This window comes from Choloepus didactylus, chromosome 24 (assembly GCF_015220235.1).
Source record: "Choloepus didactylus isolate mChoDid1 chromosome 24, mChoDid1.pri, whole genome shotgun sequence".
In the NCBI taxonomy this organism is placed as follows: Eukaryota; Metazoa; Chordata; class Mammalia; order Pilosa; family Megalonychidae; genus Choloepus; species Choloepus didactylus.
In genome coordinates, this window is record NC_051330.1 from 18,012,831 (window position 1) to 18,040,824 (window position 27,994).

Sequence of the window (27,994 nt, forward strand, 5' to 3'; positions counted from 1 at the left end):
TCTGGGAAGGGGGGCACATAGAAACGGGCACCCATTCTGTGGTTCCAAAAAGGCTTAGCATTTTTTTTCTGAATTTCATCCCTGTTTTTCATCTTGCTCTCTGACTCCTTATCTTTGTATACTTCAATAGCCCCATGGCAAGGGGCTATTAGCTGTTAGAGAGTAACCATCCAGGTGAAAGAGACAATACCCTAAAGCTCATATTTTTAAATACTCAGTATTGACACTGGGGTAAGGCCTTAAAAAGGGATTCTTTCTTTTCTTCTTTTCTTTTTTAAATAACTATTCAAAGTAGCTCATTACAGAAAGCCTCAGATATTTGCAACATGTCTATCAACCAAGGACAACAGAGAACTGAGATAGGTGTAACAGACAAAAGAATGAACCTAGTGGAGGAGAAAATTCCCTAAAGGAGATAACTCCCCCAAGAAAAGGGGAGTATGGTCCACTTCAAAGTCAGCCCTCCTGAAAAAACTCAGACCCCAGGGGCTGGAATTCAGAAGCCAGCTTTAGTCAGCCACACCCCAACAGGCACCCAGTCTGCAGAGAACTAAAGGCACTGCATCTCTTTACACTGGAAGGGAGCTGCAGGCTGACAAGCACCACCTGCTGGACAGGATTGGAAAAGCACAGAGTCTAAGGCCTCACAGGACAGTCTCATTCTTAGGGAAACTCCATGTCCTCCTCCTGAGACCTGGGCCTCTCTGGACTGGGAAAACCTGACTGGGGTTGATCATATCTGAGGAGATCCTCTCACAAAAAGGCTATATCGAGGCAAGGCAAGAAACAGAAAAACAAGAGGTGAAAAATTCTGATCAACTGAACAGAACCTAAGTTAGAGGTGTAGAATAAGTTGAACTGAACACCAAAAGTTAGAGAACAAAGCCAACCAATAAGAAAACCCTAGGTAAAAGAGTGAAAACCAGCTCCAGAATAAACTAATCAAGAAAATCAGATGCCTAGACAGCTTAAGATAACAAGCCATACAAGCAAACATGAAAATATGGACCAACCAAAGGAACAAACTAATAGATCAACCATGATACAGAAGTTGAGACAACTAATCCTAAAACAATTCAATGAATTCAAAGAAGATATGACAAAAGAGAGGAAGGACATAAAGAAGACACTAGATGACCATAAAGAAAAATTCATAAACTTGAAAAAACAAATGGCAGAACTTATGGGAAAGAAGGGCACAATGGAAACGATGAAAAACACAATGGAGGGATACAACAGTAGACTTGAACAGGCAGACGAAAGGATCAGAGAACTGGAAAATAAGACATTTGAATTACATACACACAAAAGAAGAAAACGTGAAAAGAATGGAAAAAAATATGAGCAGGGTCTCAGGGAGATGAGTAACAACATGAAACACATAAATATATGTGTTATGGATGTCCCAAAAGGAGAAGAGAAGGCAAAAGGGGCAGAAAGAATAATAGAAGAAAGTCACTGAAAATTTACCACTCTTATGAAAGACATAAAATTACAGATTCAAGAAGTATAGCATACCCCAAACAAAATAGATTCCAATAGACCTACTCCAAGACACTTACTGATCAGATTGTCCAGTGTCAAAGAAAAAGAGACAATTCTGAAAGCAGCAAGAGAAAAGCAATCCATCACATACAAGGGAAGCTCGATAAGACTATGCACAGATTTCTCTGCAGAAACCATGGAGGTGAGAAGACAGCAGCATTATATATTTAAGATACTGAAAGAGAAAAACTGCCAAGCAAGAATTCTATATCCAGAAAAACTAACCTTCAAAAATGAGGGAGAGATTAAAACATTTTCAGACAGACACTGAGAGTTTGTGAATTACATACCAGCACTACAAGAAATACTAAAGGGGGTGCTACAGGCTGATAGGAAAAGACAGGAGAGAGAGGTTTGGATAAGAATGTAGAAATGAAGATTATCAGGAAGGGTAAAAGGAGAGAGAGAAAAAAATAAGATATGACATATAAAATCCAAAAGAAAAAATGGTAGAAGAAAGTACTGCTCTTACAGTAATAACACTAAATGTTAATGGATTAAACTCCCCAATAAAAAGACAAAGACTGGCAGAATGGATTCAAAAAAACACGACACATCCATACGCTGTCTACAAGAAACCCACTTTAGACACAAGAAAAAAATAGGCCAAAAGTGAAAGGTTGGAAAAAGATATTTTACAAAAACAACAATCAGAAAAAAAGGGGAGTAGCTATATTAATATCAGAAAAAAACAGACTTCAAAAGTAAATTAAAGGAGACAAAGAAGGACACTATGTATTAATAAAAAGGTCAATGCATCAATAAAACATAACAACCATAAATATTTATGTACCTAGCCAGAGTGCCCCAAAATTCATGAGGCAAACACCGAGGACACTGAAGGGAGAAGTAGATGCCTCTACAATAATAGCAGAGACTTCAATACACCACTCTCATCAGTGGATAAAACATCTAGAAAGAGGATTAATAAGGAAATGGATGTTGAATTGTACCATAAATAAACTAGACTTGACAGATATTTATAGAATGCTATACCCCACAACAGCAGGATACACATTTTTCTCAAGCGCTCATGGAACATTCTCTAGGATAGACCACATGTTGTGTCACAAAGCAACTCAACCAAATTAAAAAATATTGATATTACACAAAACATTTTCTTCGATCATAATAGAATGAAGTTGGAAATAAATAACTTGCAGAAGATCATAAAATTCACAAATATATGGGGGCTAAACATCACACTTAAGAAAAACAGTGAGTAAAGGAAGAAATTACAAGAGAAATAAGTAAATACCTTGAGGCAAATGACAGTGAAAACATAAGATATCAAAACTTATGCGATGCAGCAAAGACAGTGCTGAGAGGGAAATTTGTTGCCCAAAATGCCTATATTAAAAGAGAAGAGAGAGCAAAAATTGAGGAATTAATGGTTCACCTGGAGGAACTAGAGAAAGAACAACAAACTAACTGGAAAGTAAACAGAAGGAAAGAAATAACAAAGATTAGAGGAGAAATAACTGAAATTGAGAACAGGAAAACAATAGAATCAACAAAACCAGAAGTTTGTTCTTTGAGAAAATAATAAAATTGAGGGACCCTTAGCTAGGCTAACAAAAAGAGAGAGAGGATGCAAATAAATACAATCAGAAATGGAAAAGGAGACATAACAACTGACCCTGTAGAAACAAAGGAGATAATGACAAGATACTATGAGCAACAATATAAACTAGACAACCTAGATGAAATGGACTTCCTAGAAAAGCATAAACAACCAACACTGACTCAAGAAGAAACAGACGACCTCAACAAACCAATCAGAAGTAAAGAGATTGAGTCAGTCATCAAAAAGTTCCCAAAAAAGAAAAGCCCAGGACCAGATGACTTCACATGTGAATTCTACCAAACACTCAAGAAAGAATTAGTATGAACAATGCTCAAACACTTCAAAAAAATTGAAGAGGAGGTAAAGCTACCTAACTCATTCTATGAAGTCAACATCATCCTAATAGGACAATCAGATATAGATACTACAAAAAAAAAAAAAGAAAAAAAAATTATACACCAATTTCTTTAATGAATATAGATGCAAAAAACTACAACAAAATACCCACAAATCCAAAACAGCAGTACATTTAAAGAATTACACCACACAACCAGGTGGGATTTATTCCAGGTACGCAAGGCTAGTTCAACATAAGAAAATCAATTAATGAATACACCACATCAATAAATCAAAGTGGAAGAACCGCATGATCATCACGATCAGTGCAGAAAAGGCATTTAACAAAATTCATTATCGTTTCTTGATGAAAAGACTTCAAAGGATAGAAGGGAACTTTCTCAATATGATAAAAGCAAATATATGAAAAACTCACAGCTAACATCATACTCAATGGGTAAAGACTGATAGCTAGCCCTCTAAGATCAGGAACAAGACAGGGATGCCTAATATCACCATTGTCATTCAACATTGTGCTGGAAGTTCCAGCTAGAACAATTAGGCAAGAAAAAGAAATAAAAGGCTTCCAAATTGGAGAGGAAGAAGTAAAACTTTCACTCTTTGCACTTGACATGATTCTATATGTAGAAAATCCAGAAAAATCTACTGTAAAACTACTAGAACTAATCAATGAACAAAGCAAAGTGGCAGGCTACAAAACCAACATGCAAAAATCTTGGTTCCTATACACAAGTAATGTGCAACTAGAGGAGGAAATCAAGAAAAAATTTCCATTTACAATAGGAATCAAGTATTTAGAAATAAACTAACCAAGGCCACAACACCTATACAGAGACAAGTATAAGAAACTGCTAAAAGAAATCAAACAGGACCTTAAAAAATGGAACAACATACCATGTTCATGGATTGGAAGACTACAGTTAAGATGTCAATTCTACCTAAACTGATTTATAGATTCAATGCAATACCAATTAAAATCCCAACAACTTACTTTGCAAAAATAGAAAAACCAATAACCAAATTTATTTGGAAGGGCAACATGCCCCGCATAGCGAAAAATATGTTGAGAAAGAGGAACGAAATGGGAGGTCTCACACTACCTGACTTTGCAACATATAAGAAAGCTACAGTGGTCAAAACAGCATTGTACTGGCATAATAATAGATATATCAACCAATGGAATCTAAAGGAATGTTCAGAAATAGACCCCCGCATCTACAGACAATTGAGCTTTGATAAGGCAGTCAAGCCAAAGCAACTTGGACAGAGCAGCCTCTTCAATAAATGGTGTTTGGAGAAGTGGATATCCATTTTCAAAAGAATGAGGGAGAACTCCTATCTTACACTTTATACAAAAATTAACACAAAATGTATCAAAGACCTAAACATTAGCACTAAGACCATAAGACTCTTAGAAAAAAATGTAAGGCAATATCTTAAAGATCTTGTTATAGGAGGTGGTTTCCTAAGCAACCAAACAACAAATAGATCAATGGGATCTCCTCAAAATTAAACACTTCTGTACATCAAAGGACTTTGTCACAAAAGTAAAAAGGCAGCCTATGCAATGGGAGACAATATTTGGAAACCACATATCAGATAAGGGTTTAATATCCTGAACATATAAAGGGATCCTAAAACTCAACAGAAAGACAAACAACCCAGTTAAAAAATGGGCAAAATACATGGACAGACATTTTTCTAAAGAGGAAATACAAATGGCTCAAAAACTTATGCAAAAATGCCCAACTTCACCAGCTATTAGGGAAATGAAAATCAAAACAACAGTGAGCTATCATCTCACACCTAACAGAATGGCCATTAATAAAAAAAAAAAAATTACAAGTGCTGGAGAGGATGTGGAGAAAGAGGCACACTTATTCGCTGTTGGTGGGAATGTAGAATGGTGCAACCACTCTGGAAGACAGTGTGATAGTTCCTCAGGAAGCTAGGTATAGATTTGCCATATGACCCAGCTATTACATTACTAGGTATATACTCAGAGGAACCGAAAGTTAGGACATGAACAAATATTTGTAAATTGACGTTTACTGAGGCATTATTCATGATTGCTAAGACATAGAAACAGCCCAAATGTTCATCAATGGATGAGTGGATAAATAAACTGTGATATGTACACATGATGGAAAATTATGCAGCTGTAAGAACAAAGACATGGAACATATAATAACGTGGATGGACCTTGTGAACATTATGTTGAACAAAGTTAGCCAGAAACAAAATATTGTATGGTCTCACTAATACTGTATGGTCTCACTAATATGAACTAACATTAATGAGCAAACTTTGAGAGTTAAAAGCTGATAACACAGGCTATCGGGATATAGTAAGAGGATAGAGATCGGGCATTTGATGCTGAAGGACTACCAAATGTTCAGTAGGATTGACTGTATAGATCCAGAAACAGATAACATAATACTGCATGATGGTAGCACAATATTCTAAGTACACTGAACAAAGATGTCTGTGAGTAAAGCTGAACGAGGTGGGCTAGGGGCATGTATGACACTAGAGGTAAAGATAGATGATAAAGACTGGGACTGTATAACTTAGATAAAACTGGAGTGGTCAATGATTGTGACTAAATGTACAAATATAAAAATATTCTTACATGTGGGAGAACAAATGAATGGCAACCATGTAGAGTGTTGAAAAAGGGATGGTATTGTGGAAAAAATATAATCAAAGCAAACTGGAGTCTATGGTCAACAGTAACACTGCAATAAGCTTCCATTAAATGTAACAAAGGCAACATACCAAAGTTAAATGTGTACGATAGAGGAATATAAGGGAGGGATATGGGATTCTTGGTAGTAGTGGTGTTGTCTGACCTTACTATTGTATTGTACGATATTTTATTTTTATTTTTATCTTTTTATTATTCATTAAAAAAACACTTTTTTTCATAGTATTCAATATGTTAAAGTGCTGACTGTGGTGATAAATGCACAACTATATAATGATACCATTAATAACTCATTGTATACTGTGGGTGATTCTATGGTATGTGAATATAGCTGTAAAGAATTGTTGGAAAAAATATAAATAGGGATAAAAGTGATGGAGAAAACATAGAGAGAGGAATGTATCTATTTTCTGTTGGTGAGGAGGCAGAATAGTGTAGCCTTTCTGGAGGACAGTAACCCTAACCCTAACCCTAATCCGGTGCCATAAGGCCCTGCAACCTCATTATGGGGTATATACTTGGAAGATCTGAAAGCAGGGACATAAATGGACCTTGCACATTGGTGTTTACGGAGACAGTATTCATGAATTGCAATAGGTGGAGGCGGCCTAAGGGTACATCAACAGAGGATCAGAATGGTGAAATGTGATGTATGCATACAATGGAATATCGAGCAAATGCCGGAAGCAAAGCTGTGAGACACACAAACGAGGTGGATGGATCCTGTCGACAGCATTTTGAGTGAAGTACACCAGAAACAAAGGCAAATACCATAATGCCTCACCAATATGGACTAACTACAATGTGTAAATTCAGAATTGAATCTTAGAGCACAGCCTATCAGGGAAACGCTTATTGTAATGGTCCCTAGATTGTAAGCTCTTACAGCAGTCACATCTATTCCTGAATTGTGATAGTTGTCTCCAAAGTCTGAGATGTGGATCCCTTTGTATATAATTGGGTTGATCTCTGGAACCTGGGGTATGTGTGTGACACCTGAAACGCAGAGTTAGGGCTTGGCAAATATGAATGTCAGTATTAGAGCATACAGCATCTGTTAAAAAATCTGAAAAAGAGTCCAAACTTCAATTAGAGATATGAATTAAGCAGATCTGGTTAGGACTAGGGCAACTTGGGCCAAAGGGTAAAGGATGATACTGACTGTGATTCTTTTTTTGAAGAGTTTTTTTTTTAACTTCATCAAAAAAATTAAAAAACAATAAAAAAAATTTCAAACAAAACCAAAAAAAGGAACAAGAAAAACAAATAACTTAAAATAACTACATTGCTTCCAACATGCTCCTAGTTATTTTAGGTTATTTGTTTTTCTTATGCCTTGGTTTGGTTATGGTTTGTTAATTTTCTTGACGTAGGGTAGGAATATTTGGAAGCAACGTAGTCACTCCAGGTTGGTTTTCTTATTCCTTTGGCTATGGTTTGTTAATTTTCTTGGGGTATGGTAATTGAAGAGTTTTTTTTTTTTTTTAATTCATTTATTTTATTGAGATATATTCACATACCATACAATCCATGCCCTCCCCTCTATGGGGGACCTGACTCCCAGGGGTGTAAACCTCCCTGGCAATGCAGGATATGACTCCTGGGGATGAATCTGGACTCAGCATCATGGGAGTGAGAACATCTTGACCAAAAGGGGGATGGGAAATGAAACGAAATACAGCTTCAGTGGCTGAGCGATTTCAAATGGAGTCGAGAAGTCACGCCGGTGGGCATTCTTACACATTATATAGATAATCCTTTTTAGGTTTTAGTGCATTGGAATAGCAAGAAGTAAATACCTGAAAACTATCAAACTGCAACCCAGCAGCCTCAACTCTTGATTACAATGTAGATTACAAGGGGTGACAGCGTGACTGTGAAAACCTTGTGGATCACACTCCCTTTATCCAGTGTATGGACGGCTGAGTAGAAAAATGAGGAAAAAATCTAAATGAAAAGTAGGATGGGATGGGGGGGATGATGTGGGTGTCCTGTTTTACTTTTATTTTTTATTCTTATTTTTATTCTTTCTAGTATAAGGAAAATGTTCAAAAAATAGATTGTGGTGATGAATGCACAACTATATGATGGTACTTTGAACAGCTGATTGTACACCATGGATGACTGTATGGTATGTGAATATATCTCAATAAAACTAAATTTTAAAAAATTTATAAATTCAAATCTAGAAGACAATGGCACCTCAGCTCTTATAGATCTATTCCACGGGTCTCGTCTTTCTCTGACCCTGGCACTTGTGCCTGCCCTCCCTGAAGGTTCTCTCCACTAGACCCACAGAAATGTCCCAAATTCTGCTCCAGCCTTTCCCATTCTGCCTTTTTAGGAAACTCAACATTTTCCTACTATAATGTTTCTCAACCTTCTAAAATTCTTCCCCCATGTGATAACCAGGAAAATCTCATTTCCCTACAAGATTTTGAGGGGGTGTGCCCCAGTCATGAATCACTGTGTCTTCTGCATACATTACTATGCAGAATTTTTTTCCAAACTCTTTGCTGTTTATAATAAGAAAATTTATGTATTTTTTCATTTTCTCAATTAAAAATGATACTGGAAAAAAAGAACAGATAAGACACTGAGGGTAATTTTAATGATATGAGAATGCTCAGGAATGACCACAGTTTGTTAATTTTCTTGGGGTATCATAGGAACATGTTGGAAGCAATGTAATTATTTTAGGTTATTTTTCTTATTCCTTTGTTTTGTTTTGTTTGAAATGTTTTTCTTAAATTTTTTTATAAAGTTGAAAAAAATAATAGTACAATTATTTTTTTTTTTCAAAAGTGGCTCCCTCAGTTTCTGTGGGTCCTTCTTGTTTCTCTCGGGGTGTTTTCTTTCTCTGGATTTCATCTCTTAGCTTCTCTGAGCTCTCTGAGTCTCATCTGTCTTTTATCCTCCCATAAAGGACTCCAGCAAGGGAATTAGATACATCTAAAATAGGCTGGGTCACAGCTCTGTGGAAATAATCTAATCAAAGTTCCCACTCACAGTAGGTCTGTACCCACAAGAAGTGATTAAAAGAACATGGCCTTTCTGGGGTACATAACATGCTAAACCAGCAGACACTATGAAGAAGTTGCCTCCAGGCACCTGTGAATTTATTTAACTATTTCCTTCTTTTGATCATTGTCTCCCAGAGAATGTGATCACCAGGCATGACTGTATTCAGATGTTCTTAGTCTCTTGGTCTCTTGGAGATTCTTGGTATATGTATTCTTTCTTTTTTGACAATTTCAATAGGAATACAAAGGATTTCACATCCCCCAGTTGTTGAAGCATCACTATTCTCTCTGCATGTGAACGGGTTTCAGTAACTAGACAAGGGAAGGCATGAGGCAAGGTTATACATGTAGTCTAAAGAGTATTTATTAATTTGAAGAGTCAACAGAAATGGGGCTCTGTCTTACACAATTCTCAACTGATGTTGGAAGGTGATCGAGAATCAGTGTTCATTCTATGATGTTCTGTCTTGAGGGTGTCAGGGCCATTGAAGGCATCCTTATATTTAAGAAATCCATGGCACCATTCAAATTTATTATATCAACATCCTCAAAATAATGTAAAGAGAAAAAAAAGGGCCATATTTTTACCTATATTAAAATATAATGTTATGTCCATGTACCATGTTTTTGTATTAGCTTCTTACACCATAATTTTCTCATAATGAAAAGTCCCAATAATGATTACTAGACATTGATTTTAGACAAAAAATTAGTGATCACTTTTCAAATCACTCATTTATTTTGGCCTTGAGACCAATAAATTTTGCATTTCCATAAGCACACCACATCCACTTGGTTTTCATTCAGTGGCTGCATCTCCAAAAGTTTAATTTTTATACTACTACAAGCAAGGAAACAAACTCTTCTTGAGAATAAGCAAAAAAGAAGGCTGAGATTTTTGACAAAAAGAATGTGAACTTTTTATATTCAATGTACTGTAACGCTGTTTAAAAATTAAATTCAGTCGGCAAAACTTCCCATTAGAGTATATTTCAGACTTTAAAAAAAATCAGGTTTGGTAACATCATCAACATGGAGACATAAACATCTATGGAAAATTCCTCTCCAGAGATTCCATGAAAAAAAAAAGGATAATTCTGAATTGTTTGAAACTCTGGAGGGTATAGACTGGAGAAGGACCCTGCAGATGCCAAACTGTAAAAAAGAGGAGATATATCAGGTAGCACTTTCCTGTCCCAGACCAGCCAGTCCTCCCCCTCCCCCTCACTCAAGCTCAGTGTGGGAAAGGCACAGACTCAGCAGACGGGAACCCTCCCACCTGGGACAGATTTTAAAATCTCTCACAGCAGTGAGACATAACCACCTGTTTGAAGACCCAGGAGACAGGGGAGGAAATTTCAAGACCCAGGCCAGTGAGGAACAAAGAGACTGAGAAAAGGTAGACAGAGACTGCATTTCCCACCCTGGGTCTGAAAACCCTCCCCTCACCCTTGAGGGAAGCAGCAGCCAGAAGCCATTTCCTTGCCTTGGGGCCAGCTGGAGTACTGGGTCAGCAGAGTGAGCACTCTGCCACAGTTGTAGCCCCACTTCGAGCCAGATTTTGGCCAGCAAAATAAGGATACAGAAATCCCGCAGTTTCAGCTCACCTGTGTAGACATAGCCTGTGCTCGGAGGCACAGCAGCCTCTAAGGACAAGTAAGTTACCAAACAGCAACATCTTATGGACAGTCTAGAAAATGCAAGGGAATAGAAACACATTTAAAAAGATGATTCAGACCCTTTATTAGGATGACAGGAGCTGGTCTACATGCCCTGCACAGAAACCCATCCCGGTTTTGGCTCAGAAATATGAACAACCCAACTGTCAAATCAGAGTTCTAAAACAAACTCAGACCTTGCTGACTGGTGGGAAACAGAGCACCACTGGAAACCAGCAGATCTATATTACCACACACAGTGAACTTGATGGGGTGCCCTGTGCCTACCTCCCATCCCTGTGGCAGACCGTGGAGGATGCCTGATTTGGGGGGATGACTGGGGAGCAGAGCCGATCTGACAACTGGCCAGTGAGAGAAACAAAGGAATGTAGAGATCAAAGAAAACCCAAGGCAAAAGAGAGAAAACAACCTCCAGAATAAACTAATCAAGAAAATCAGATGCCTAGACAGCAAAAAATCGTGAACCACACCATGAATATACGGCCCAGTTAAAGGAACAAACTAACACCTCAACTGAGATTCAAGAGTTGAAACAACTAATTAAATGTGTTCAAACAAATCTTCTAAATCAAATCAACAAGTTGAAAGAAAATGTGACAAAAGAGATGAAGGATATAAAGACGACACTGGGTGACCACAAGGAAGAATTTGTAAGCTTGAAGAAAGCAAATGGCAGAACTGATGGGAATGAAACGCACAACAGAAGAAATGAAAAATACAATGGAGACATACAACAGCAGACTTGGAGGAAGAAGAAAGGATTACTGAATTAGAAGACAGGACATCTGAAATCCAACACAAAAGAACAAATAGAGAAAAGAATGGAAAAATATGAGCAGGGGCTCTGGGAACTGAATGATAACATGAAGCACGCAAACATACACGTTACAGATGTCCCAGAAGGAGAAGAGAAGGGAAAGGGGAAAGAAAGAATAATAGATGAAATAATGAAAATTTCCCAACTCTTAGGAAAGACATAAAATTACAGGTCAAAGAAGTACAGCATACTCCAAACAGAACTGATCCAAATAGACCTGCTCTAAAGCACTTATTAATCAGATTGTCAAATGTCAAAGACAAAGAGATTTCTGAAAGCAGAGAAAAGCAATCCATCCATTGAGCACTTAGCTCAATAAGACTAACTGCGGATTTCTCACTAGAAACCATGGAGGCAAGAAGGCAGTGGTATGAAGTATTCAAGATACTGGAAGAGAAAAACTGCCAACCAAGAATCCTATAGCCAGCAAAATTGTCCTTCAAAAATGAGGGAGAGTTAAAAATATTTACTGATAAATGGACTCTGAGAGAGTCTGTGAACAGGAGACTTCCTTTACAAGAAATACTAAAGGGAGTGCTACAGACAGGAAAAGTCAGGAAAGAGAGGTTCGGAGAACAGTGTAGAACTGAAGATACTAGAAGACAGAAAGAGGGTAAAGATTGGGCATTTGATGCTGAAGGAGTACAAAATGTTCAACAGGATTGATGGTATAGAACCAGAAATGAATAGCACAATACTGGGTGATGGTAGCACAATATTGTATGTATACCAAACAAAGAAGACTGTGAGTATGGCTGAAAGACGAAGGTTAGGGGCATACAGGACACCAGAAGGAAAGACAGGTGAAGCCCAGAGTGGTCAATGATTGTGATTAAATATACAAATATAAGAATGTTTTTAAATGAAAGAAAACAAATGAATGTCAACACTGCAATGTGGGATGGTATTGGGGAAAAATACAATCAAGGCAAACTAGAGTCTATAGTAAACAGTAACACTGTAATATGCTTTCATTAATTGTAACAAAGGCAATGTACCAAAGCTAAATGTCTATAAGAGGGGGATATAAGGGAGGGGTAATGGGATTCTTCACATTGGTGGTGGTGGCTGACCTTTTCATTGTATTTTATTCTTATATTTTTTTCTTTTGTTGCTTTTAGTTGTCATTTTCTCTTTCTTTTTTCCTTTTTTGCCTCTTCCTTTCTATGTGGAAGGGAAATGTCCTCATATAGATAGTGGTGGTGAATGCATAACTATGTGATTATACAGGGAACCATTGATTGTTTAATTAGGAGAAAAGTATGGTGTGTGAATAAAACTACTAAAAAGTAAGCAGAGGGATACAAGTGCTGGAGAAAATGTGGAGAGAGGGATGTACCTAATCACTGTAGATGGGGAAACAGAATGGTACAGCCCATCTGGAGGGCAATGTGGTGGTTCCACTGGAAGCTAAGCATAGAGTTAACATACGGTCCTGCAACCCTGTTACTGGGTATACACTTGGAAGAACTGAAAGGAGGGACACAAATGGACATATACATGTGGGGTTTATGGTGGCAACATTCATGATTCGCAATGCCTGGAGGTGGCCTAAGGGTACATCAACTGACAAATGGAATGGTGAACTGTGGTGTGTACATACAATGAAATATTGAGCTGCTACAAGAAGGAATGAAGTTGTAAGGTGTGCAATTAGGTGAATGGACATTAAGGACAGTAAGTTGAGTGAAATAAACCAGAAATGAAAAGACAAAAAGTATAATGCCTCACTAATATGGACTAACTATAATATGCAAACTCTAAGAATTGAATCTGATAGCATAGGTTATCAGGGGAAGGCTTATTGTAAAGGTTCCTAGATTGTAAGCTCTTACAGCAGTTACATCTATTCCTGGGTTGTAATGGCTGTTTCTAAATTCTGACATGCTGAGCTCTTTGTGTATAACCTGATTGGTCCCTGGAACTTTGTATATCTGTGTGACACCTGAGACTCAGAGCCACAGTCCAACAGCTATGAATGTCAACATTACCCCATACAGCAAATGTAAAAGAGTCTGAAAAAGAGTTCAGACTTCAGTTAGAGATATGAATGAAACGGACCTCATTAGGACTAAGGTAAGTCAGACTAATCAGTGAAGGATGATATTGACTGTGTTTTAAAACTTCAACTTCTGTGTGAGACCAAATGGAGAGATGTTTATTAGGTGCAGAATCTGTATATTTTTAATGCATTTCTTATTGTGAACTTTAACATATATACCTATCAGTGATAACTATCAAAGTACAACTTAACAAGCAGTTAGCAAATTTCAAATAATGTCATGGATCATAGTTCCACAACTTCAACTATTTCCATTATGGTAAAATATAAAATACATACAGACAGGTGTTAACTTGCAATGTACAGCTCAATAAGCAGTTATATCGGTAATTTCAAAAATTGTTATGCAATATAGGGTATATACCGAAAGGTGAAGACTTTCAAAGCACAATTCAATGAATAGCTATAGAGCAAATTTCAAAGGATGTTAAAGGTTACAGTTCCACCATGTCATTTACCTCCTTCCAGTTATTCCAACACTCCAGCATTTAAAATATATATATATTTATATAAAGTTTCAGTATTCGTATACCTTTGTTAAATGTTATCTTGTTTGTTGCTACCCTTTCCTCTCAGTCTCTTTTTTCCATCTTCATGGATGTCTACACAGTGAGCACCCTAAGTTGTTCATATCGAAAGGGGGGTGTTAACAGTATAGGGAAGGTGGCTGTATCTGATTGCTGTTCTTAAAGAGGCTGTTGCCTCTGGCTTTTAAGACTTGTCTGGCATAGGAACACAATAGTGGATTTACATTTCTGAGAGATAAAACTTAGTGAGTGAATCTTTTTTTGTAGCACACTATATAATTTAACTTGTATGGTCAGTTTATTCAAACACCATAATTATAAGGAATTTTTAATAGGGTGTGAAATCTGGTTGGTTTGTACAGGTTAATGAGAAGCCCTGATACATCCGTGAGTAATTTGGGCAGAGAATAAAAATGTATTTGCAAAGCCCCCTTGAGGGAGTGGGGGAAAATGTGGAAATATTAAACTTCTCTACCTGGAGAATTACTGATATTCTCACAAGCATTGGGGACTACCAATTTAGAAGGCCGAGCCCTCAATCTTGGGGCTTGCCCTTATGATGTTTGCTACTGCAAAGGAGAGGCTAAGCCTACTTAAAATTGTGCCTAAGAGTCACCCCAGAGAACCTCTTTTGTTGCTCAGATGTGGCCTCTCTCTCTAAGCCAGCTCTGCACGCAAACTCATGGCCCTCCTCACTACGTGGGACATGACTCCCAGGGATGTAAATCTCCCTAGCAGCATGGGACATGACTCATGGGATGAGCTTGGCCCTGGCACTGAGGGATTGAGAAAGCCTTCTTTGACCAATAGATGGAAGAGAAATGAAACAAAATAAAGTTTTTCAGTGGCTGAGAGATCTCAAATAGAGTCAAGAGGACATTCTGGAGGTTATTCTTATGCATTATATAGATATCCCTTTTTAGTTTTTAGTGCATTGGAATAGCTAGAAGGAAATACCTGAAACTGTTGAACTGCAACTCAGTAGCCTTGATTCTTGAAGACGACTGTTTAACTATGTAACTTACACTGTGTGTCCATGTGACTGTAAAAACCTTGTGGCTCCCACTACCTTTATCCAGTGTGTGGACAGATGAGTAGAAAAATGAAGACAAAAAATTAATGAATAACGAGGGATTGGGGTTATGGGATGTTTTGGGTTTTCTTTTTTACTTTAATTTTTATTCTTATTCTTCTTTTGTGGTAATGAAAATGTTCAAAAATTGATTGTCATGATGAAGGCACAACTACATGATGGTAGTGTGAACAATTGCTTGTATACTGTGGATGATGGTAAGGTTTGTGATTATATCTCAATAAAATTGAATTTAAAAAGAAAGAGTATATTTTAGCTTCTCACAACCAGCAAGAGATGGAAAAGTATTGTCTAGGAAGAAATGTGCCAGTACTGACCATCTTTGTTAACAATGATGTCATCCTGTTAAGAACAAAGTGAAAGATGAACAACAGTACAGGAAAGTCAGGAAGGGAAGAAATCAGCCTCTGCTTCTCCTCACTCCCTCTAAAGTTCACTGGTTCCCCGTACTTTTCCCTTTTGTCTTCCAAATGCTGCTCCTTTGGGTTTCCTTTCCTGAGGCCCATTCAACAGAATTTCAGCTACAACTGTCTGCTGCAGGGTACCACAGGGTCCAGGAGTTCTGGGCTAGACTGGCTTGAAAGAGAGACTTCTCCAGGAGAGAGATCTCAATCTGGGGAATTTGGAATGAGGATTTCCAAGTGGGAAATTATAATGATTGGTTACATTTACATTACTTATTACACAGGAGGGTCTTACACAATGGGGAACACATGTATGTTGGTTAGTATGATATATGTTTCCATTTCTAATAGACTATCTCTACTTGACTGAGACTGGCTTATTACAAAGCATCTGTTTCCCAAATTGCAGGTCTACCAGATCTTAGAAGGCCCTGTCCCTGTGATCAATTTTCTTGTCTTTTAGAAAAGTCCTGTCATTTCTTGGACAGGGTTCTCCCTGACAATACCCATTTTATGTTATTTAACATAGGAAAAGAATGCATGGAACAATATTACTATAAACTATGCTTAAATAGAATTTAATAAACCCAGAAGCAAGGTGCCTTGTTTCAAAGGTGTTAGGAAGCTACATGAGAACTTCAGGTAAGCAAAAATAAAAATTACATCATAAACATAACTAGGTTTATATTAATTTGCTTCTGCTTGATGCAGATACTGATTTTGATAAGAATAAGCAAAACAGCCCTTATAATAACTTGATTCTTGATTCTATAAAAAAGAGCATTGTGTTACCACAGTAATGTGTTCTAGAATGCCACTTCATTCAAAACAGTCTGACACTATATTGTCCACAATGTATTTGTTGAAATCAGTTTATTCAAATTCTATGTCACAGATATAGCCAACTTTCCCAATCATCAAAATTACTAAAATACCAGAAAAATATTTTCGTTACATATAAATATATTTTAAGGCAATTTGCTATTTGGAAGCAATTTTAAAAAATTACTGAGGTGAAATCCACATAATAATATTTTAATCATTGCAAAGTGTACAATTCAGTTGTAATTAGTACAGGTATAAATTTGTACAACCATCACCTCCATCTCATTCCAGAACACAGTTATCATCACCATGAGAGCCCATATTCAGTAAGTAGCTACTCATTCATCCCTACAGCCCCAGCCCTTGGCAAACAGTAATCTCCTTTATGCCTCTATGGATTTAATTATTCTGGATATTCCATAAAAATGGAGCCAAACTGTATATGACTTTTTCAGCCTGGCTTCTAGTAGTGAACTTAATTTTTTAAAAAATATATCTTTATGTTGTAGCATGTATCACTACTTTATTCTTTTTATATAGCTGAAATTTTATACAGCTGAACCCATTGTAATAATTTACCACATTTTGTTTACCACATTGTAATAATATACCACATTTTGTTTATCCACTGATGGAGATTTAGTTTGTTTGCACTTTTGGCTATTGTGAATAGAGCTTCTACAAATATTCTTGTAAAAACATTTGAATACCAGTTTTCAATTCTTTCCAACACATACCTTGGAGTGTACTTGTTATGTTATATTGCATGGTATGTTTAACTTTTTGAGAACTGCTAAAATTTTTCCACAGAGGCTACACCATGTTATATTCTCACCACCAAAGTAGAAAAGCCCCAGTTTCTCCACATTCTCTCCAGAACTACTTGTTTTCCATTTTAAAAATCTCTATCATTATTATATTCTACATCACTGTGATCATACATCACTGTGATTTTAATTTGCATTTAAAATAAGTAATGGTGCTGAGCATCTTTTCATATGTGCTTTGGTCATTTAAAAAATATAATTTGGGGGTAATGTCTATTCAAGTCCTTTGACAATTTTTAATTGGGGCGTTTGATTTTTGTTGTTGAATTGAAAGTGTTCTTTATACATTCTGGATACTAGAAATTTATACATATAATTTGCAAATATTTTCTTCCTTTACTTCCTTTCACTTTATTGATACTTCTTTAATGAAAAAAAATTTAATTTTAATGAAGCCAAGTTTATCTATCTTTATTCTGTTGCTTGTTTTCTGGTGTCATATCTAAGAATCTATTGAGAAATCCAAGGTCATGCGTATTTACCCCGATTCCTTCTTCTAAGAATTTTATAGGATTATCTCTTAAATTTAGGTCCAGGATCCATTTTGAATTACTTTTTGTATATTGTGTAAGATAGGAAACCACTTTTATTATTTTGTATGTGGATATCTAGTTTTCCCAGCACCATGTGTTAAAGAGACTATTCTTTCCCTATTTACTGGACTTGGCACCTTTGAGAAAATCAACTGACCATTGATCTGTAGGTTTATTTCTGTACTGTCAATTCTACTCCCTTGGACTATGTATGTGTCCTTGTGCCAGTACCACACTGCTTTGAATATTGTAGCTTTGTAATCATTTGAAATCAAGAAGAAATTTGTACTTTTTTTTTTTGAGATGATTTCGGCTTTTTGGGGTTCCCTGCCCTTCCACATGAATTTGATGCTTGGCTTTTCCACTTCCTCAAAGGGGATTCTTGGAATTTTGATTGGGATTGTATTAAATTAGTAAATCACTGAGGATAGTATTGGTATTTAAATGATATTAAGTTTTCTAATCCATGAGCAAGCAGTGTTTTTCCATTATTTAAGTCGTCTTTAATTTCTTAAAACATTTTGTAATTTTTTTTTTGAAGTAGGAACTACTTTTACTTCATTTTACAGATGATAAAACTGAAGCACAGTGAGGTTAAGTCACTTCCCCAAAGTCACACAGCCAGGAAATCTAATCCAAGTAGTACAGGCTCTGAATCCATTAAAATAATCTTAATTTTTAAAGGACCAAACAGGCATAAAAGAAGACCCATTATCAATTTGGAGATGTGGATTACAAATTGAGATACGTTATGGATTAAACCATATCCCCCATAAGATATGTTCAAGTTCTGACCCCTAGTCCAGTGGAAGTGAACTCATTGTAAACAGGGTCTCCGAAGATCCTATTGAGTCCATACTATATCAGGGTGTAATTTGTTCTTAAACATTTGATTCTTTCAGTTGCTACTGTAAATGCAATTGAGTTATTGATTTCCTTTTCAGATTGTTCATGGCTGGTATACAGAAACTGATTTTTTGTATTGATCTTATAGCCTGCCACTTTGCTGAATTCGTATGTTAGGTCTAGTAGCTTTCTTGAGGATTTGGGGGTTTTTCTCTAAAGGAAATCATGTTATCTGTGAACAGGGATAGCTTTGCTTCTCCCATTTCAATTTGGAGGCCTTTTATTACTTTTTTGTGCCTAATTATTCAAACTAGTACTTCCTTTTTCCTGATCATACGGGGGAAGCTTTCAGCCTTTCAATATTGAGTATGATATTAGCTGTGGATTTTCCATATATGCCCTTATCATGTTGAGGGGGTTCTATTCTTATTTTTCTGAATGTATTTATCAAGAAAATGTATTAAGTCAAATGTCTTTTCTCTGTCTGTTGAGATGACCATGTGGTTTTCATCTTTCATTTCATTAATGTGGTACATTAGATTGATTTTCTTATGTTGAACCACACTTGGATTCTGGAATAAATTCTACATGGTTGTGATATATAGTTTTTTAATTGTGTAGGTGGATTTGATTTATTAGTATATGGTGAAAAATTCTGTATCTATTATCATAAGGGTTATTGGTATGTAATAACTTTTCCTGTGATATCTCTTTATGACTTTGGTATTAGGGGCATACTGACCAGAGTCAGTTGCAGTAAGATCCCTTCCTTACATTATTTTTGAGGAATGGCTGCTGCTTCTCCTACCCAAACGTGCTCCAAGATACATGAAACAAATGATGAAAACCTTGGATTAGTCCCTCAAATACCCACTTGGTGGGCTACAACAGAGATGCACACTATTTTGCAAGGTCTTCCCTGCTTCCTCTAGAACAAGGGACTAAGGTGTCACACTGGACGTGTGACCTTCTCGGGCTTCAGAACTGCCATCAAGTCAAGGAGTGGGTGGTACAAGGGCTAGTAAAAGCACCAGAGATAGGCAAACATTTTTCAGCGTTTTTCTTTATTCATCACCTGGTTGGTTTATGTAAAGTTTTGAAATATCTCCAGAATTCTTATAAAATTGGTTCTGCCATTTTATGCTTGTTTAATGATGTTTCTATGGGAGGATGGGAGTTGGAGCCTCCTGCCCCACCATCTTCCTGACATCTGCTTTATGGTCTTTAGCATCTGAAATTCTACTTTATTTACTCCTTTTAGTTAAAACTCCTGAAACTTACAAAATGTAATCCCCATGACTTTTCTGCTAGTGTGTTATATGAATATAGACTTAACAAACAAATCACACCTATGATGGATTACACCTTAAGCTTGAGACTGGTGGTAGTGGGGATAAGAGGAGATACAAACTTTAAAACATGTCCTAGAGTTCCCTCTGTGGCCTAAGCCTAATTAAACTAATACTAGTGGATCCTCAAGGATATCACCCAGACAGAATATACCAGAATAAAGTTCATGCCTTGAAGACTTTACACATTCAAAGCTTATAGTCAGCTCTAAGTTCCCACTCATCAACTTCTGAAAAAAACCTTAAGGTTCACCACCTACCTGAGTACAGCCTTTATGAAAGATAGAGAACAGGTTAACAACACAATACAGTAATTTGCTAGGTCTCAGGAATGCAACATAAACCAAATATCCATGTTTGGAAGATGAGGGCAGGTTAAAAGTTTGCACATGCTTGGTAGGATGTGGATGGATGAAAGAGCAACATGTGTATTATTTAGAGATATGTATTGCAAGGAACCAGCCACTGAAGTCGGATACTTCTGGGGAAGGAGAAGTGGTAGTGGGGTGGGGGAAGGTAGAGACAGAATGTTGCTTCTTGTCATAATAATCATTATAAATTACTTTATACTCTAAGCGTGGATAATTTGGTAACAATTTAAAATAAAAAATAAAAATCATAGAAAATTACATCATACAGAGTAGGCTGTCTGATTAACATTACTGACTTGTACCTGTTAACATTAATGTGGGAAACTTACCCTTATCCCTTGCAAATAAATGCATACATTAAGGAAAAGAGAAAAGAGCCCCTATTCATAAATTTCTTCCACTGACCTCAATGCTCTCTAAGAAATAAATGACAACTATTAATAATAAAATATTTTTCTTAATATTTCCATTTGATTTTATTCAGTTATTTTTTTCAAGTTTCACATGGTAATATTTCCTGTTTGTGCTTTCATATATTTGTCTACATATTTTATTATTATTTTATAATTTTGACCCCGACTTCTGCTTTCCATGTCAAAATGCTGTCCTGTCATTGTTCCTCTCTGAAGTAGTTGTGCTGCTTAGATGTCTCATTTCTTGGCCCCTGAGTTCATTGCCTATCGCCCAGTGGTATCACTTACCCTATAAATGTACTGGGAGATGACAGAGGCCAGACCCTGGCCTGTGTCAGGGAATGGTGAGTTCTTGAAAGTGGAAGGTAGTAGCATTTATGGTCTGCAGCATGCCAAGACCCTGTGGTCCCTCATATATCAGGTCTTAGGCACAAAGGAATTTTTTGGGTCTGATTTTCCTTCCAAGCCCCCCCACCCCCCATCAATGGAATTGGGATTAAACTGGAACCCACCGGTCCTGGAAGCCTGGTGAAGGGAGGGTAAATCATAACCTGGTGGGCACATCAGTCCCAACTTCTTGTCCCTGATTCCTCCACCAACAGTTGGCTTTAGTGCTGCTCTCTCTTAGTGCTATCGACACCCACATCAGAGGCCTGGGGCTTTGCCACTGATTACTGATGTTAGGGCAAAAGTAGGGCAATGTTATTCACAAGGCAGTATGGTGATCCCAGCACAGAACTGAAAACACTTTTGTTTAGCTTCCCTACGCATGGCTTCAGATGCCGTAGGCTCCCGGGTGCTGCCACCACCTCCACTGCATACAGCTGCACGCATGCATGCATCCCACACACACAGGCCCGTGCACACATTCAAACACAAGTATGCACACACAAACACTTGCACATCCCAAGCCAAAAGAACCTATTTTCCTCCCCAAAGCTTCTCATTATCAAGGGTCTGTTGGTTCCATGTTTTCCTCTTCATTTTTATTTTCAGGGACACAGTGCATGTGGCAGAGGCAGCAATCTGTTCATTTAGCATCATGGTATGAAGTGGGCTGCTTTTTTGTGTTTTGTGTTTTCAACCCATTTTGGTATCTGGAATATTTGCTACTGCTTTCATAAGCGCTGGGATCTCTGAGATGAATCACTCCTGAGCCCCAAGGTGACTCTGTGGGCTTTTCCATATTACAAATATCAGCCTCAGTCCAATCAGGCAGGCTGATTTCCAAACCTGCCTCCAGAATTCAGTGTCTGAGGCCTAGCTCTGCTTGTGCCCCTGCCAGGCTCAAGCAGCTTCCAATGCCCCCATAGACTCCATTTTAAGTTTAACATGCATTCAGATGCAGCCAGCACGCAGCAGGGGCCGTGGCTGGGCTGTGGGGTTGGCCCCCCAAGGGATGCTGTCGTTCCCGCGCGGGCAGCGGCCAAGCAGCCCCGCTCGCTCCCAGCCGCGGCCGCACCACCCACCGCCGCCGACAGGGCCCTCTACCGCGGCGACAACTTCGGCGTGTACTAGCAGTGCGCCCTGCCCCCGCCCGCCACCAACCCCTACCGCGTCTCAGCCGCCCGGTGTGGGCTGCGCGCCCGCCGCCTCCGCAGCCTACCTGGGCGCCCCTCCGCCGCCGCCCCCTGGGGGCGCAGCCGGGTCCTTGCAACAGCCGCCGATCGCCACCCGCACCTTCGGCTGCGCGCAGCCGCCCTCCTCGCAGCCCGCGCAGGGCGCCCGGCGAGCTGACTGGCCGTCCGCGGCCAGCGTGGGGACCTCGGGAAGCCGGCGCGCGCGCCCCGCTCGCACTGCGCGCTCATCGCCGTGGCCATCCAGGGCACGCCGGAGCGCAGGCTCACGCTCAGCCACATGTGCCAGTTCGCGGCCGACGGCTGCCCCTTCTACCGCCGCAGCAAGGCCGGACTGGCACAGCTCCCAGCGCCACGACCTGTCGGCCAAATTCCGCTTTGAGAAGGTGCCCCGCGACGAGGGCGATCCACGGGAAAGGGAATTACTGGACCCCGGCTCCAAACTGCGAGTAAAGATTTGACAATGGGAACTTCCGCCGGAAGAGAAAGCGCCGCTTGGAGGCCAGAAGTCGGAAGAACAGCTATCCTCGGGATTCGGGGCTGGGGTGAGCGGGAAGCCGGAGGGAGACTGCCCCTCCTCTCTGCTAAGGCCTTCCCAGCCCCCAGAGCCTTCCAGGGGCAGCCAGAGTACTGCCTCCTCGCCGGGAGGAACCGTGCTCCCCTCCACCCCTCGCCTCCACGCCTTCTTCAGCAGCCCAAGCACCTTGAGTGTGAGCAGCAGCGGGAGCCCCCAGCCAACTCTCCCTGGCAGCTGCAACCTGGGGATCCAGGGCATCCAGCTGCCCCCCAGCAGCACGCTCCTCCCCAGCTGCAGCCTAGGGGCCTCTCCAGACGCCTTGCAGCCGAGCAACAGTAGCGGCAATAGAGGTCTTCCTGTTTCAGCCTTTACTCTGCTAGCGCCGGCGGGGGGCAAAGCACCCCTCTCCATAATTTCAGCATGGTTAGCAGCCTCCTCTACCCTCTGGAGGGCTCTGAGGTCTTGAGAGGCGCTTCTCAGACTTTCGTGTGCGCACCTGGAGAGCTCCTTAAAATGCAGATTCGGGTTCAGTAGGTCTGGGGTAGGACCTGAGAGTCTTCATTTCTGTGGAGCCCCGTGAGGGTACTAGGATTAGCAAGGTTGTGGATAAGTCTACAACCCAGCAAGATTCTACAGGTTTCTCTCGGTAAAGGGCTTCCTCAGACATTCTTCTCAGTCTATTCTGAAAGAGCAACCATGAGCCCTGTAAGGGCGTGAACCATGTTTATTTTCTTCATCACTGCATACCAAGTTGCAAGCACCAATGTGTGTAGGGGCTGGCTAATAAACATAAACAAATTAAGTTATTGGGTAGAAAAAATAACAGCAATTACAAATGGCAAGTGGTGAAGCATTCGGGGGTGGTTGGGACTGAGCAGCTGAATTCTGCTGTGGGCAGCTGCACTGCAGCATTCTGATTTTTCTAGAAAAGCCAGATATCTGGATTTTTATATGAAATCTCTAATTTTTTGTTCTTTGCCTCTATTTAAAGTTTTTAAAACACTGTACAAGGAAACACTGCCCACCCTTGAGCTATATCCAGCTCATGAACCACTTCTGTCTGGTACATAATAGCAGACATCTAACGGTAAAGAACTGTCAGCTCCACCCAAGTCCTGTGTGTCAGCCACTGTCCCAGACACCTCACTGCGTATTCATTTAGTCCTCACAACAGCCTTAGGAGATGGATATTGCTATGACCCCTCATGTTCCAAATGAGGAAAGCGAAGCTCTGAGATGTTAGGTAGCTTTACCAAGATACAGATAGTAAACTGTGAAACCAGGATCAAATCCAGGCAGTCTGACTCCAGAGCTGGTGCTCTTAACCTCTACTTTCTAGTTCCTAAAAAACAAAGAAGCCGGCATCCTCCCAAACGTAAATGTACAGGGGCAGGAATGGCGCTAGATCTCATTTGAGATGTTTCCCCAAGCAGCAAATGTGGACACCATCTCTGCCTTATTCTTGCTGCCCTATTCCCAAGGTCTAGGATGACTGTTATTCTGTTTTATGGCAGCCTGGTGTCCTGTTTCTTTTAGCATATCTTGAATTTTTCATTTTTTACAAAGTAGTATTAGAATTTTACTAAAAATAGTTTTTAATGGATTTTTTTAGTTGTATAATTCAATGAAACCATTTGCAGTCACAATTTTAAAAAATATTCATAATTTATTTTTAGCACTCTCAATCCTCAGAAGTATGTCTGTTTTTATGATTTTTGTGGTCACCCTCCTAATGCCCAGCAGAGTGCCCCATACATGGCAAACACACAGGCACTATTTGTTGAATGAAAGAATTTATTCAAAAAGGGTTCATTAAAATGTGGATAGTTGTTTAATTTATTGGAACAGCATTCCATTAAGATGCAGATGATGTTTTTGAGTTACCTCTGTATCATGCTTTTGGGTGTTTGACATGAGTGTTACTGGTTTTTAATTTTTTTAAAAAAAGGAGCACAAACTAAAAAATTTAAAGTTTTCCACATTTTCTGAGACAATATTACTTAAAAATTTTTTTCTTTTGAAATATATATATGTATATACAGAAAAGATCTATTATAAAACAACTTTACTGAGGTATAAATTGCATCAGCAATTTTGGTATGTGATAAATCTTATGGACTTCTATAAATATTGTTTCTAACACAATTCTGTATTGTAAATTAATTTATAATGTGAACTGGGCAAAGTTCTTTTTTTTTTTTTTCCCCCTAAGAAAGCACACTGCATGCTGCAAATCATGTTAAATAAACTTTTAGGTGGTACAACTTCTTGCAACTTTTAGTATATATATATATATATATATATAAAATTGTACATTTCAGTTTCTCAGAGCCATCAGAGATGGAAAAATATTTCCTGGGAAAAAATATGCCAGAATGGACCAACTTTTTGTTAACAACCATGCCATCTGTTAAGAACAAAGTGAAAAGTCAACAGAAGTACAGGAAAGGAAAGGAGGAAAGGAATCAGTCCTTGCTTTTCTTCACTCCTTCTAAAGTTCACTGGTTCCCTCTACTTTTCCCTTTTGTCTTTCAAATGCTGCTCCTTGGGGCTCCCTTTCCTGAAGCCCACTCAACAGAATTTCAGCTAGAGTTACCCCTGCAGGGCATCACAGGGTCCAGGAGCTCTAGGCTGCAGTGCTCTTGAAAGAGAAACTACTCCAGGAGGGAGATCTCAATCTGGAAAGTTTGGAATGAGAATCTCAGTAGCCATCTGGTCACAGCCACTCTTAAAGAAACTTACAGGATTCCCAAGTGGGAAATTACACTGATGGGTGACATTTACGTTTCTTTTTATGCAGGAGTCTCTTATAGTATGATATACATATCCATTTCTTTACTGGACTGAGACTCGCTTTTTACAAAGTGTCTAAGTGTTGCTCAAACTGCAGGTCTACGGGATCTTAGAAGGCTCTGTCCCTGTGATGATTGTTTTGTCTTTAGACAGTTTCTGTCATTTCTTGGATAGGGTTCTCCCCTGGCAACACCGATGCATGTGACCATTTTATTATTTAACATAGGAAAAGAATACATAAAACAATATTATTATAAACTATGCTTAAACAGACTTTAATAAATCCAAAAGAAAGGTGCCTCGCCTTAAAGGTGTTAGGACGCTGCATAGGAACCTGATTTGGTTTCTCCCTTAAAGCTTAATTGGAAATGAAGTACTGGGAAGTGGGGAGAGAGAGTGGGGCATTTACATTAAGCCCTGTCAAGAGTTTAAGAGGCTATGATTTGGCCCCACAGGGCGCTTCCCTTTTCCTCTTTGTATAGTTAACACAGATTGTCCCTGGTGTCCAAGCAACACGACCTGCCTGAAGTGGGTATTCTGGGTCTCCCTTATCCTTGGTGCTTCTCTGCAGCAACTTTATGCACGTGATGAACACGGCAGAAGCAGCCAGGATGGAAGGGTCTCCAAGGACCACTGGGTCTAATCAGATGTATGCACTGACATTGTAATTACTAATGATATGCTACATAAAGAGATATTATAAAACCATAAATACCATAGGTACTGAATAATGAGAAGTATTAACTAAGAATATGCAAACGTAAACACACCATAGAGAAAACTGTTCTCTGAGTGTGTTCCAGGAGTCAATTCCACCAAAAAGCTGGTGAGATGGAGGTGGACTTGAGAGGACTATCCTGAGGAAGCCATAGTGCATGTAAATTCCTTGAACAGGGGCCCTGCCCATTGCTGACCATCATGGGCTCTTTGGAGCTGTATGCTGGTTAGAAGGAGTGTGCAGATGTGTCTGGGGCTTGCACAGAGTGGTGACTCGAGGGCCTCAAGAGTCAACACTACTAGACTAGAGAGAGCACAGGGGAGAAAGGACATCCCAACACCACTTTAACCATCACAGCCCTGATTCTATGGGTGCAGTCTCTACACCACAATTTATCAGAACCATCAAGAACCCAGACAGTGAAGATAACTCTTTTATTCACAAATGGGAAAAATGAGTCTTGGATGCACCAATGTTCACACAGTGATTGAATTATGTGGTCTGGGTCCTCTCTCAGGCCTGCTCATAATGGCCCAGGCTAAAGGTAAAATTGGAAAACCAGTCTTCTTTCTCTACCTGGAAGGAGCTTGAGTGGTAATATCTATGTTATACAAGGAGTTATGGGGAACAAAAGGAGATAGGGTAATAAAGTCCAACAACTCTGGCTCCCTCTACACCATAGCCAGGATAAGGCCATAGTAATGGCAGAAATCACTGTTGTCATAGACTTTCCTGCATATGCTGGGACTTGTGGTGTGACCATGGGTATATCTCCCCCTCTTGCTTTTGATTCCCAATAAATGGGCAGTATTCATCTCATCTCTAAATGCTAGGAGAATACCAAAAAGCCATATCTACAAATATGTTCATAGAATATTTACAAATAGTCAAAGAATGGAGACAGGCCAGATGTGATGGGTGAATTCTTGTGTCAACTGGGCTATATTATGGTGTCTAGTATTTGGTCAAGCAAGTGCTGAACTGATTGTTACTGTGATCATATTTTGTAGATTTAAATCATTAACCAGTTGGTTGTATCTATGCCTGATTATATCTACAGTCAACAAGGAGATTACTTTCAGCAATGAGAGAAGTCTCATCCAATGCTTTGAAGATCTTAAAGGGAGAACTGATGGTTTAAGCAGTCAGAAAGAAGTATTTCTACGTTTACTTCAGCCAGCCAGTTTCCCCTTGGAAATTCATCAAAACCAACATTGGTAATCCAGCTTGAGGTCTGCCCTATAGAATTTGTATTTGCCATTCCCCACAAATTGGTTGTGTGAGCCAATTCTTATTTTAAAAAGTTCTTAACATTTACATTGTTATATAATGAAACTGTTCTTTTTCCCTGGAAAATCCTGACTAACATCAATTTGGTGCAAAGAGTGTTACTGAGAAACAGAATATTAAGGATTAGAATTCTGAGTTAGGTCTGGAGTTTTGG

General features: G+C 39.0%; 1 protein-coding gene across 2 annotated transcripts in view; it reads right to left on the minus strand.

The window, feature by feature from the left end:
• The window catches only part of LOC119520052 (zinc finger protein 596-like), a 131,985-nt gene extending 109,057 nt beyond the window's left edge, over window positions 1-22,928 (minus strand). For both annotated transcript variants that reach the window (XM_037817804.1, XM_037817803.1), the window contains exon 1: window positions 22,552-22,928. In XM_037817804.1, coding sequence (XP_037673732.1) covers window positions 22,552-22,804 — 253 coding nt within the window. In that variant the 5' untranslated portion in view covers window positions 22,805-22,928. The remainder of the gene's footprint in view (window positions 1-22,551) is intronic.
• Window positions 22,929-27,994: the final 5,066 nt, after the last annotated feature.